The sequence below is a fragment of the Sturnira hondurensis genome, unplaced genomic scaffold (genome assembly GCF_014824575.4).
Source record: "Sturnira hondurensis isolate 20B ecotype Veracruz unplaced genomic scaffold, ASM1482457v3 Scaffold0021354, whole genome shotgun sequence".
Classification (NCBI taxonomy): domain Eukaryota; kingdom Metazoa; phylum Chordata; class Mammalia; order Chiroptera; family Phyllostomidae; genus Sturnira; species Sturnira hondurensis.
This window is the reverse complement of record NW_028093985.1, coordinates 15153876-15167023: the sequence shown is the minus strand read 5'-3', so window position 1 is coordinate 15167023 and position 13148 is coordinate 15153876. Positions and strand designations below refer to the sequence as shown.

Sequence of the window (13148 nt, the reverse complement as noted above, 5' to 3'; positions counted from 1 at the left end):
CCAAATTCTGTTTTATTGTGATGGAAGCAGAAACTGCAAGCCCAGAGGCCCATGGGGGTCAGGCATAGCCTGCTCGTGAGTGAAGGGGGTCTAGTGAGTTCTGTGGCTAATCGCACAGTGCAAGCCTGGTCCAAAGGGACAGTTGCTGTTCAGCTCCCATAACTGAGGCAATCAGTGAAGGAGAGGGGGCTCGATGTTGCCAGAGTTTCCTACTTAACAGGAAGGCCCAGAGACCCATGCTTCTGTGTAAATTTCTGTAAATTAATTTTTAAAGACTTTTCTAAAATTCACAAAACACACTTAGGAGCTAGAAGTGACTTAAAAGCCTGGAAGACTGTGACTTCCATTTTTATGCTGGGAGGTTGATTTTTTAAATAACCACTAACTACTGCCAGTGAGTACACATAAGTGCTGTATATCATATAGGTTAAAAAGAAAACCTGATCAAATCAATTCTGCATCTCTAAAAATAAAGATATGCATGATCTATGCAGACAAGTAAAAGAGAGATACAAACTAATCTGGTTACCAAATAATCCATAGGGGTCATCAGAGGCCTCAATAATAATGATTGCCTCTGTTAATGCCCCTAGTTTGGCTCCTCCTGTTGTTTCATTCAGCAGTTGTACAAGAAAAGATTCTTCCAGTTCAGGGTAAATGTCGTTAATGATATATATTGGCACAGCTTTACTGGTTTCCCCTTCTAGCAAAACCACGTCCGATGAAGCTATACTATAGTCTTCACCTACAGAGACAAAAAGCAAAATGCTAAGACTTATTCCAAAATATAATAAATATGGCATATTGCTAGGGAAACACCATGATGTATCAAATTGTATGGATATACTTGGAAAGACTGTTTTGATAATGCTTACTACATTTATTCTAAACAAGAAGACTTTACCTCTCTTCCTAAAAATAAATGGATTTGATATCACAAACAATGAAAAAGACTTCCTAAGAGTGGGTGTTTGAGTTCATTCACTCGTGTTTAGAAAGATATATATGAAATTTGTTCTATTTGCTAAATACATATATATAGATGATACATGGATACAGATAAAGGTAGAGACACAGAGTCATTCATTGTCACAAGATAGCTCTTTATCTAAAAAAATGTATACCACACTTTTAAAACAAAGAACAAAATTAGAATCTTAATCTCATTGGGGAGATACACTTTACTGTTGCATAGAGAGGCATATCAGCACCATCAATGTGACAGCTGGAAACTATAGACCTTTCTACAAAGTTAGGTTAGACGCTGCTATTACCTACTGCACAGGGTGACTTTGCTTCTCGTCCATGAGTAGTTGTGGAAAGGAAAGTGGCTTCCTATGGAGCCAAGGGCAAATTTCCCAGAATGCTCATTAATCCTCAATGTCCGTGAACATGTAAGACCCCCTAAAGGCACAGGCATTCCTCTGGGCTGCTACCCCAAGTGTGTGCAGGTGCGGGGTATTCAGGGGTTGTGTGCACCTGCACGCACACACACACACACACACACACACACCACTTAGGGACTAAATGAGCCTGGTTTATTATCTTTTCAAGTAAGTCTCAAGTACAGATCATTTATCTCAAAAGATCAAGCCTGTTACCCCATCCATCCACACTCATGCTCTTTTCAGTACATACTAGAAAGACTCTAATTGAATTCCTCTTATGCAAATCTCCCTCTAGGTGCTGTAACTGCACCACCAAAGAAGGCAGTCACTCTCCTGATGTTTGCATTTGGCAATGACAATGCTTTGCTTATACATAAAATAGTTAATGCTAACCACCATTTTTCCACGTCCTTCATAAATAAAAAAACAAGCAAGATAAATGGGTCAAAACAAAACACTATTGCCAAACACTGCAACCACATGGTTGTACATTATAGCCTGCATGCCTTGGTATCATTTACAGGAGGCCCTTTCAAAAAATACACAAAGACTAACCATGCTTTCCTTAGTCTACTTTGCATCGGTTTATGCATTCATCATAGCTTTTAAATTCATATACAATATGTCAACAGTTCGCACAATTTTTACAAAATCATTGACATAAATACACGATAAAAGCTCTGGATTTGTGCTTTCAAAAGATATAAGAGCATTATTATTTTCTGGCCGATATTTCTAACTACATCTTTGAGTAGCTTTGTTAATCAAGGCTAAAATTCCCCTCTATAACACTTCACTGTCCCTTAGACGTGTTTTCTCACCAGGTATTGCAGTTATTGGCACAGTTTTAAATTTCACAGAAACATCTGCGAATGCTCCCCCTGTTCTAGTCACGTTGATAATGGGTCCGACGTGATTTTCTTCCACTCGAACAATTGGAGCTGAGAGCTGAAGAATTCCAAAGGCATCATCATTGGCAGCAATAATTAGATGAGCAATAGTTTCTACCTTAGGCCCAAGGCGAGGAGAATTTGGAACTAAAAGAGAAGAAATTCCAAGGTATCAAAATTGTAGCAACTGGACAAAAGTCATTAAGCCTCCCCAAGATTCCATCAGCCAAACGCATTCATTATTTAGTGTTTTCTCTCTCATACTTACAGCAAAAAGTTATTGGTTACTATGTACCAGCACTAATCTAGACAGTGAAGACACAAAAATCAACTAAACATAAAGTCCCTATCCTTATAGTTTTATATCCTATTGAGATTTTTATTATAGAATCCTTAGCAAAGAAATAGTTAACTTACAAAGATATTTTAGTAAGTACTGGAAATTTGTCAAAAGGCAAGAAATGATTAAAGTATAATAAGTCATCATTTTGCATATAATTATAAGGGATAATGATGAAACCTGCAGAATTATAATCTTCTAATTAGCTACCAGCGTGCCATAAAGTTTTAAAAACAGCATTTCAGTTACAAAATTGAGTTGGAACATAATTTAGCCCTTGTCCTCCAAGACCAGCTGCAGCAAACCATTATACTCTAATTAAATTATTGCCTTTGCTTTAGCTGACCTCCCTCACAAACCTGTTCCTCCCCGCCCCCTCAGTTAGCAATCACTCAGCTGCCTCATCTGGGAAAAGAGCCTCAATGCTACCCAAATGCTGCTATAAAAGAGTATGCAATACTCTTAAGGTTACCTTCTTACTTTCCACTGATTTTCAAGAGAACAAAGCTTATTTTGAAGGCATTTAGGACTTGCCAAAAACTCTCCCTCATTTATTTTCTAGGTTAAATTCCAATCAGAGCCAAAACATTTAAAAAAATGAATTTTTAACACAAATAAACCATCAAAAAACTTTTATTAGAAGTAAAGAATTTTAAGTTCGTATTTTTTCCTTTTTTTGGTATTCTTTCCAGAGCTCATATTTACAATATTTCTAACAATGATGATATTTGGAAATATGTGATCATGAATGAAAGTTATCCTTTTCAATGTAACCTAAAAACAATTAATAACACCATTTAATTTCAACTACTTAGGCCCAGATCATGCTAAATTATATCATAAAGTCACAATTTAAATCAATATAGTATCATTAAATTCAACTAATTAGAAAAGAATGGCAGTGACATAGAGTGATGTAGCAGCAGATGACCCTTTTTTGAGTGTGCACTATTTGCCTGGCACTGTTCTAAGAATTTTTCTTATGTCAAGTCATTTAATCCCGGTACCATCTGTATGTGGTCAGTAATATGGTCCACAACTTACAACTGAGGAATCAGGACCACAAAGATGTCGAGGAAGTCACCTACGTTATCATGTTAGTACCTGGTGGACACAGTCAACAGCCCTCCTGTAGGGTTTGTCTAATCACTTATACATAGTTCGTCATCAAACCTCTTCTGAAAGCTGATTACACTCAGAGTACAGTAACAGGGACCCTACCGGCTTCCACTGAGTTTGCCTATTAAAATTGGAATCAATATAACACAGATTTGCACTTAATTCTTTTTAAATTATTTTATATTATTTACTCAACATAAAATACACATCACTTGTTTCTCCCATTCCATAGCACATGGGTATTGTACATTTACCATATTATTAATAAAAATTGTTCACATATACTGAATGCATGGGTCAGATACTATATTAATTGTCACATATATTACCACACTTAAGTCCTATAATATTTCTATATAATACATAAGGAAACTGAGGCTAAAGACAATTAGGTCCAAGTTCAATGCTACACGTTGGAACATGAGTTATCTGACACTAGCCCCCACGGCTCTTAGTCACTGGTATATGTGATAATCCCTCCTTGTTTTAGTTCCCTGTCACTCAAAGAACTGTGTGTTCCTTGAAAATCAGGCTATATTATATAATTTTTACTTAATAAGACTAATTATTGGATTTCATTTCACTTTATTTACTATTTTCACTGATTCTAAATCCTACTGAAGAAAAAAGGTTGAAGTATTTATATGAGAATTTTAACTTTAATTGTTACCTGAAAACTTAATGTTAGCAATTATCCTATAAAGTAAATTTCCTTCTATAACCCTGAACTACGATCACTGGCATTGTGGCCAAGAATGTTGTTTACAATGCAGTATATCTATTTAGATATTACAGTAAGGTAAACAAATTTGCGTGTAAGAAACCTTAATCTATGTGGCCAAACATGGTCAACATGCAGGTCTTTGCTATCTTACTCTTTGGATTACATAATTCCAGTTTTTTTAAAAGCTTTGTTTGTTTTCATATAAATATTGTTCTATAACTGATATTAAATTGATCTTAAATTAATATCATCAATCTTTCTTCCTTCATTTATTCCTTTATCCCAGGAAATCTAGACTCCCCTCACCTTTCTGAAGTTTATGACCACTTCCAAAGGCATGACCAATGAACAAACTGTAACAAAGTAACTGCTTTCAGCACCACCAGCTCAAGCCCAGCCCTCGAATCATAACGCCACGCTCTCTCTACAAAATCACTGAGCCACAAATACCCCAGGGAAGGTGGCTTATACTCTCTCATTGAAGCTGCTTTACCAGATCCTCTACCCAACTTGGTTTACTTTTCATCCTTCTTTCATTTCCCCAACCAGTATCTTCTTCTCAAATCTAAGAATGGCCTACAAACTTACAGGATTTCTTACTGTTCCACAAACCCTGTCGCCCTGCCCTCATGCAATTGCCAGATCCACTAGCTCTCCACCAATACAAAGAGTCTCTGTTGCCTAAGAAATCTCCCCGAGTGGATCAAGGTGAGAGGCTCAGGCTCTGGCCACCAGGACTGGCCTTGGAATCCCCAGGTTGATTTCAGAATGTTTTCGAAGCTGCAATATATAGTACAGCAGCACTGGAGAGCAGTTACACTGGATTACACAGATACTTCCAAAAATTTACTCTTGGAATGTAACAGAGTTTTTTTATGGTTTATGCTATCACAGTTGTTCCAGCTTTTTCTCTGCTTTCCCACCTCCACCCAGCCCCACCCTTTCCCCTCCCTCAGTCAATCCCCATCATTGTCAGTGTGGGTCATGCATAAAAGGTCTTTGGTTAATCCCACCATGATTTCACATTTTTAAGTGTTCCACTTCCACTTACCTTATAGGTCAACTTTTGTAAGATGGTGCTTTCAAATTTAGAGCTATTTTTATAGAATTTCCTACTATGCCAAATTCTTAATGTATTATTTTATTGAACAGAATTCTTACTTCTAATAGTAATAATAACAACACAGTAATAATTACTTACTTGGTCGATTCTGTACTTTCTCTATTAAAGTAGAGTTGAGTAGTTCAATAAACACAGACTCTGACCTTTCTGGTTCATCATCATCCAAAATTGAAATAAGTATTGTGGCTTCACTCTGATTGGCTCTGAAAAGAGCAAATCCAGAAGCTGGTACGTAGTCCCTTCCTTGAGTTGCTCTGGCTAAATTAGGTGGAAAATAAGGTGGTTTTTCCATATCATCCAGTGTTGCATATGTGACTATGACTTTTCCCATGAGGCCCCTTAACCTTATTATTGACAAGGTGATGTTCTGAGTTGCTTCCTCAACTTCAATAGGTCTATTTTTCTCGGAAAAGATGAAGACCCCATAAGGATCATCACTAGCCAAAACTATCAATGTGGCATTAGTATGAACTCCCAAAGATCCACTGGAGACACTGAGGATTGACACAGAGAATGCCTTATCCAGTTCTGGATCTTCATCGGGCAGTATTTCCACTGTGATGTTGGCACTTTTTTGCCCAATCTCAAATGTGACATTGCCAGAGGTGAAGGCGAGATCACCATCGGGATCAGAGTCTATGCTCCAAAGCAAAATCACCCGAGACAGAGCTCCATGACTCCTCACAATCTATAAAATATTGAATATTAACAGGTATTAAAAGAGGTGTTAAAACCACTGACTTAGAGGATTATAAACACAGGTAATAGAAGAATATTAAATTTCTATTTTATACAAGCTCTTCTCAAATATGCTAGATTCTTAAAGGCAGAGGCCATGTACTGCCCATTTTTGAAGGCTCTCAGAGAGTCCTACTTAAAAGGTGATTGTTGCAAGAAACAAGGTATTGATGGAGCATTTTTAGCTTGTACCTAAACTATAGCTGTATTTTCTGCAATTAAATAAAGCAAAAGTAATTAAAAACGTATATTAAAGCACATTCATTAACATTTCTATATTGACTGCAACAAAGATAGTATATTTCATTGTAAAGAACAGATTAGTAATTTTTTAAATGAAAAGTTAGCTATAAAGCTCATTTTTTTAAATAAATTATAATATTTCCTTTATATTCAACATAATACAAAAAACAAACACCAAAACATATACTTGACCCAAGATTACATAAAATATGTATAAGAAGAAAGAAAAAACTTTTTTTAAAAGATTTTATTTATTTATCTTTAGACGGGGAGGGAAGGAGAGAAGGAGAGAAATATCAATGAATGGTTGCCTCTTGTGCATCCCCTGATGGGAACCGGCCTGCAACCCAGGCATGTGCCCTGACTGGGAATCAAACTTCGATCCTCTGACTCACAGGCCCGTGCTCAATCCACTGAGCTACACCAGCCAGAGCTTGAAAAAAAAACTTTTTGTCAATATGTTAAGAGGAATAAAAGCTTTAAAAAATGCTCCAAATAAGGTACAACTAAAAGTAATTTTCATTTATACTACAATATAAATGTCTCAAAATAAAAGTTGAGACAGATGTTTTATAAAACCTAATCTTCTCCCATAATCTCTTTTATTTTCTTTCTTGAGTAATTAGTCATCCTCACTAAAGTTGTTCGATTTATTCCACAAGAATTTACTGAAGATACACCATAACAGTAAAGAGAGATATATTTTCAGTGATTTTTCTTCATTTGTATACAATCCAAAGAAGCTCAGCAAGCTTCTAGCTGCTCTAAGCTATTTAACAACAGAAAAGTACTTAATTCTGCCCTGGCTGGTATGGCTCAGTGGATTGAGTGCTGGCCTGCAAACCAAAGGGTCACTGGTTCAATTCCCAGTCAGGGCACATGCCTGGGTTCTGGGCCAGGTCCCCAGTTGGGGATACATAAAAGACAAACATTGATGTTCCTCTCCCTCTTTTTCTCCCTCCCTTTCTCTAAAAATAAATAATACTAAAAGAAATCTTTAAAAAAACTACCACCAAATTCCTACCGAAACAACACAGAGTAAACATACACAAACAAATACACATACACACTATATAAAATGATCATTATTGCAGTTCACAAACGTTTCAGATTTTCTTTCCTTCTGGGAGAGAGATAAGACAGGATTTCACTTCTCTAAGCATTAACATTAGCATGGTCATGTGACTTGCTGTAGCCAAGGAGAAGTGGAAATGCTGTGAATCACTTCCAGAAAAAAGCCAGAAGAGTCAATATGTAGTTCTTCCCATCCACATTTCCTTCTTCTTGAAGACAGAAGCACCTTTTGAGATACAGCCTCTCTAATCCTCAGTCCCTAAGTGGTCGACTGTTGCCAGTTTCAGTTGAACACACAGCATGAGTGGCGAGCGGATCTTTGTTGTGGTAAACTAATGAGATTTTGGAGAAATTTGTTAGCACAGCCTATCTGAATTAATACAGAAATCTATGTGATACAGCTCCCTTACATTTCTAAAGGAGTCAGGAATCCTCAGAATCCTAAGATAAATTTGTATGCAAAACTAAATACAAAAGCAAATGGTAAATACTATTTCATTGTCAATTTGCATTGTTTGTGCCACCAGGCTCATTCATGTCAGTTACATAGAAAAAAATGATGCAAAGTACACCTTCATAACACAAGTTTTAACAGAAAAGAAAATGTCTAGGATTGCAGGAAAAAATGTACTCACATTGAATGTAACAGTGCTGTTCCCGTCTTCTGGCTCAGTTCCGCTGACAAAAAGTGACTCAGGGCTAAATTCAAATATACCATGAGCGTGGTCAGAGGCCTCGATTGTCACTAGAATTTGGGAAGCCACTCCTAGACTGGCTGTATGAATAAGTTCCAACAAATGGTAGGAAAATGTTAATCAGTAATTTACAAACCAAAGGAAAAGACAAACAACAACCTTTTGAAAAGAGTTGTGCCATTCATCGAGTACTTCTAATTTGTTTCAGAAAGAAAGGCAGACACAAATGGTTGCCACACACATTCATGCTTTTATGACCTTTCTTTATTTTGGCACCAACGTAACATACAAGTGCTGCCTAAGCATTTGCAGATGAATAAGGAAAACTTGTTTTTCTTTTCTTCTCTGTGAAAGAGAACATTCTTCCACACGGAGTATATGAGGAAAGTCTCTCACGACCTTTAATGACCTTGAAAGAACATGAGCCAAATGACTCTTACCTTTATGAAACAGTGATTTCCCTATAATTTCCATCAATATACTGAAACAATTATTGATTTCCAAAAGTGCATTAAGTTTAGGCCTATTTTTCTCATCATATTATGATATTCTAAATCTACCTCTCCTGGTCCCAAACGGTCCGATCCTATGGCTAAAAAAAATATCAAAGTCTAAAGAAGTCTTTAATTATTTTCCTAAGAAGTGTGTTCAACTTTTATGTCATATTAATGATGTAGACAAGAAAACAAGTAAACCCAAAAGCAGTATATTAAATACAAAGGTACACGATGCACTAAGAGAAGACAGGGATAAAGGTGTGGGAACATGGGTTCTGACACTAATATATAATCCCTGACATTGTGAAAAAAGAGCATTTGAGGATTAGAAAAAGACCTCCCTTAAGAAGAAGTATTCTATGTATTCTCTCCTAATATGAAAAAAAATATTTGAGGGAAAAAGCCTTATCATACCTGTGCATCAATCTACTTCAAAAAGTATCATCGTTTCACTATTTCCTTCCATTAATTCACAATTTATTCTTCCCATTTATTTTCTTCTCAAATTCTTTTCCCCCTTTTTAATTTTAATTTTTATTTAAAAGTTCGGTTTTTTAAAAAGATTTTATTTACTTATTTTAGAAAGAGGAAGAGGAAAAGAAAGAGAGAAAGAAGGAAAGAAACACCAATGTATGGCTCCCTCTTGCATGGCCCCTCACCAGGGAACTGGCCTGCAACCCAGGCATGTGTCCTGACTGGGAATCAAACCAGTGGCCCTTTGGTTCGCAGGCCAGTGCTCAATCCACAGAGGCACACCAGCCAGGGCATCCTGTTTAATTTGATTAAATGCTACATATAAAGATGCATGGTTCTTTTTGAAAAAACAAACAAACAAAGTGATGCATTTAACATGAAAATATAAATGTTCTATTTATCTCTTTAAGTACTCAAAACTTTTTGTAAAATGTTTTTCACTCATCACTTGAAAATAATATTAAAGCAAAGTTTCCATCACAATCAGAATCCGGAAGCTGCAATAGACTGACACAGAGAGGAGGGTCTGAGCTTGGAGGCAGGCAAAGACTTCACTCAGACTTGATCACTTTCTAGCTGGATGACTATAACATGGGGCAAATAATACCTCATAAAGGTGCTATGATGGTTAATGAGATAAAAAATATAAAGGACCCGCACATAGTAAGTGTCAATAATTGTTAGTACTGTCTCTAAAAAAGAAAGTTAAAATGGAGAAGAGTAAAGGGCCTTGAAACAGCTGCTTACCATGTCTGTGAATAGTTGGAAGGAAGAATTCCATGTCCCCATCACCACTACCACTGCCTTCAACCCCATAGAGTTCAGCAGTCACTTCACAAAGAGAAACACAGAGACACAACCCACACAACACATCGACACAATGAGAAAATTAAGAGCTCTTAGAACATATTCAATAAAGAGGAAAATGCAGTAATAGTCATCCAATGATATGCATTCTTCCACAAAAGAGAAGATTCTTTTAAGTGGTAAAAGTATAAACTAGTTAAAGCCACCAATTTACAAATACATCGTTCAGAGCTTCAGGTAACACTCCATGTAAGTTGTAATTGGTATTTCCCATTTCTGCCAATTTAATTGTAAACTTTCACTTATAGCAATGTAAATTATTTTTAATATTCTAAATATTTCAAAAATATTTATTTGTGCATGTAAGTGGACACTTAGACCTTTATACTATGACAATTACCTTACCACTCACAGCAACCGATTCAAAATTAGGGAAATGCATCGAACTAACATTTCTCTAGCCATATATATATTTAAATTCCTGCCATATTTACCATTCTCAGACTTGGTCACCGTGTTGCACCTAACACTTTTAGGCCAGCAGTCTAAAAGTCTGCCTCACGAGCGACACCACCAGCTGTACACCCTTCCACAAGTCAGTAAGCCTCTTGGTACCTTGCTTTTTTCTCACCTATAAAAGGTGGTGCTTTTTACAGAAGTGATGTAAAGATAAAAAAATAAAGTACCTTGGCCTTATATAAGGACTACAATTAAGAGAAAGTACTTTTACCTTTGCTTCCAATACACCTTATCCCCAACCATTATTTTATCAAATACTGGCAGTGAAGACAGGAAGGGCAGCAATGGTAGCAGCGGAGAAAAAGAGAAGGGGGGGAAGCAAGGCCACACCCACACCTACGTGCTTCTACCAGCATCCTCGACTGGCATGCTGGTTTAAGATCTGCCCTGCTCTTCTGTTCTCCTCAATAGGACTGGGTGAAACCAGGCATGAGAATTTGGGCACCCAAAACCTGAAATACTTCAGAAACTGAAGAGGCAAAATGGATTTCAGGGAATAGTCAATGCATGGCTTTGCCCCCATATTATTCATAAGTTGTTAGATAGAGGAGAGCAGTTCAACACCAATGTTCTCTGGCTAGCATAAAACATTGACTCAGGTGTCTATCTTATGCGGAATCAGTTTTACAGACAAAACAGTCTGAACTAAGGGCTACTTCCTTCCTCGACCCTCAGAACAAGTTAGCTCTACAAGCTTTCTGCCTCTTAGGCAATCCCAAGGCTATGACTCACAGAATGGAGGCCAGTGCCTACATTCCTTTACCTGCAATCCCAGCTCCCTTGGGTGGAGGAGGAATCAGATGTGCTCCCACTACTGCTTACTAAGAAACAGCAACACTAGTGTTCAAATGAGAATACATGCCCGACCCATACATAGCAATGTGTATTATAAAGATACGGAAAAAAACTTCTACATAAAATTACAAGTATCGCTATGATCACAAATATATCTAAAGAATATTTGATATTCCTTATTAACCAATAGAAAATGATAACTGATATATTCTCAGTTATATAAGTATTTTTAACTATAGGTAATACAAAGAACAATTTTCAAATAACGTATAGTACCCTTTGATTAATGAAGTCCTGTCATGAACACAATGATTTGGAAATCTGAGGACTCATCCGTAGAGGACGGGAAAAGCTGTTATCATCACAGGCTACCTGCTGAACAGGTCACCCAGCATATTTTTACTGTTCATGCGGTGGACCACACTGTGGCACTGTTGAATCACTTCCCTGGCTTGTCCATCTTTGATTTCACTGGGCTTTGGGAAAACCGGGAAGGGAACTTGGGGAAAATCTTGCATAGCTAACCCAAAGTCTCACTGCATACTAAAAAGACACATTTGTCCTGCCCAATCTCTCCCTTTGGATAATTTATTCAGTACTATGACTTTCTTTATAAATATGAAGATAACAATAAGGTAATAATTCCAGGTTATGTCGTGGAAGAGACGGTCCTGATGAGTACCATAACAACTCTCAATTTCTTACATTTACAAAGATTACGTGGTACATATCACCCATATTCTGTAACAACCCAATAGCACCTGATAATCAAACACATTAACCCTTCTGCAAAGAAACACATATAAATAGTTCATCTAAGTGGGGAAATAAAGATTATACTAGCCTCTCTTTGACAGAGATGAGTTTGGCCACAAAATGAACTTTGACTCCAAAAATCTTTAATAATCAGAGCCTTCTGAATATCACAATAGAAGATAAGGTGCTGCTAACCTGTTTTATTGATAATCACCTCATAATAGATCACCTAAAAGGACTAGTTTTTACCTCCAGAGGTAGCTCTAAAGGCCTATTGTGAAAATTTTAAAAGGGATCAAAGGAGAGAGGTGATTTTAGGGGAATCAACTATGACTGACAACGACAGTTTGATGAGTCAGTACAATTACACTATTTCATTCTAAAAATACATCTACTTTAGGAAAAGACCAATAGGTAATAAAAGGGGAATAAAACACCACAGTACACAGTGTACTTAAAATAAATATTAGAGATATTAATTCAGAATTTACCAAACCTCACAGCAAAAGTAGATGTAAATAAAACTATGAGTTTAATATTAACTTCTAAAGCTAGTATTAAAAATTTATGTAGGGAGATGGAAATTTTCTTTTTACAGAGAAAAAGATCATCTATCAAAATTATCTACAATATACATTAAACATTTATTAACATTCAGGCTGTTCTTTCCAAAAGTTAATAATTCACTTATTTAAGAAAAAAAGAAGTTAACGTTAATTCAAAGGAACACATTTGCTTAATAGAATATACAATCATAGTAAGTGGACAAGCAAATATTTGACATTTTTGAGTCACCAGTCTTACCTCCTCCCTCCAAGTTTAATAATTCAACTTTAAAAGATTTTTCCAATTCAGGAATAGAATTATCAGTGATGTTGACAGAAATGTATTTATATCTATCTCCTGGCTGAAATTCTAAGGTACCAGCAACACTCTGAAATACAAATAAAAGATTTGTTCATTAGA

General features: G+C 36.5%; 1 protein-coding gene across 1 annotated transcript in view; it reads right to left on the bottom strand.

Annotated features, from left to right (window-relative positions):
* The window catches only part of ADGRV1 (adhesion G protein-coupled receptor V1), a 508576-nt gene that overhangs the window by 396839 nt on the left and 98589 nt on the right, over positions 1 to 13148 (bottom strand). Inside the window, exons 25-30 of the mRNA XM_037032075.1 lie at positions 12987 to 13116; positions 10053 to 10136; positions 8275 to 8414; positions 5663 to 6272; positions 2210 to 2425; positions 530 to 745 (exon numbers count right to left, since the gene is read on the bottom strand). Of these exons, the coding sequence (XP_036887970.1) occupies positions 530 to 745; positions 2210 to 2425; positions 5663 to 6272; positions 8275 to 8414; positions 10053 to 10136; positions 12987 to 13116 (1396 nt within the window). The remainder of the gene's footprint in view (positions 1 to 529; positions 746 to 2209; positions 2426 to 5662; positions 6273 to 8274; positions 8415 to 10052; positions 10137 to 12986; positions 13117 to 13148) is intronic.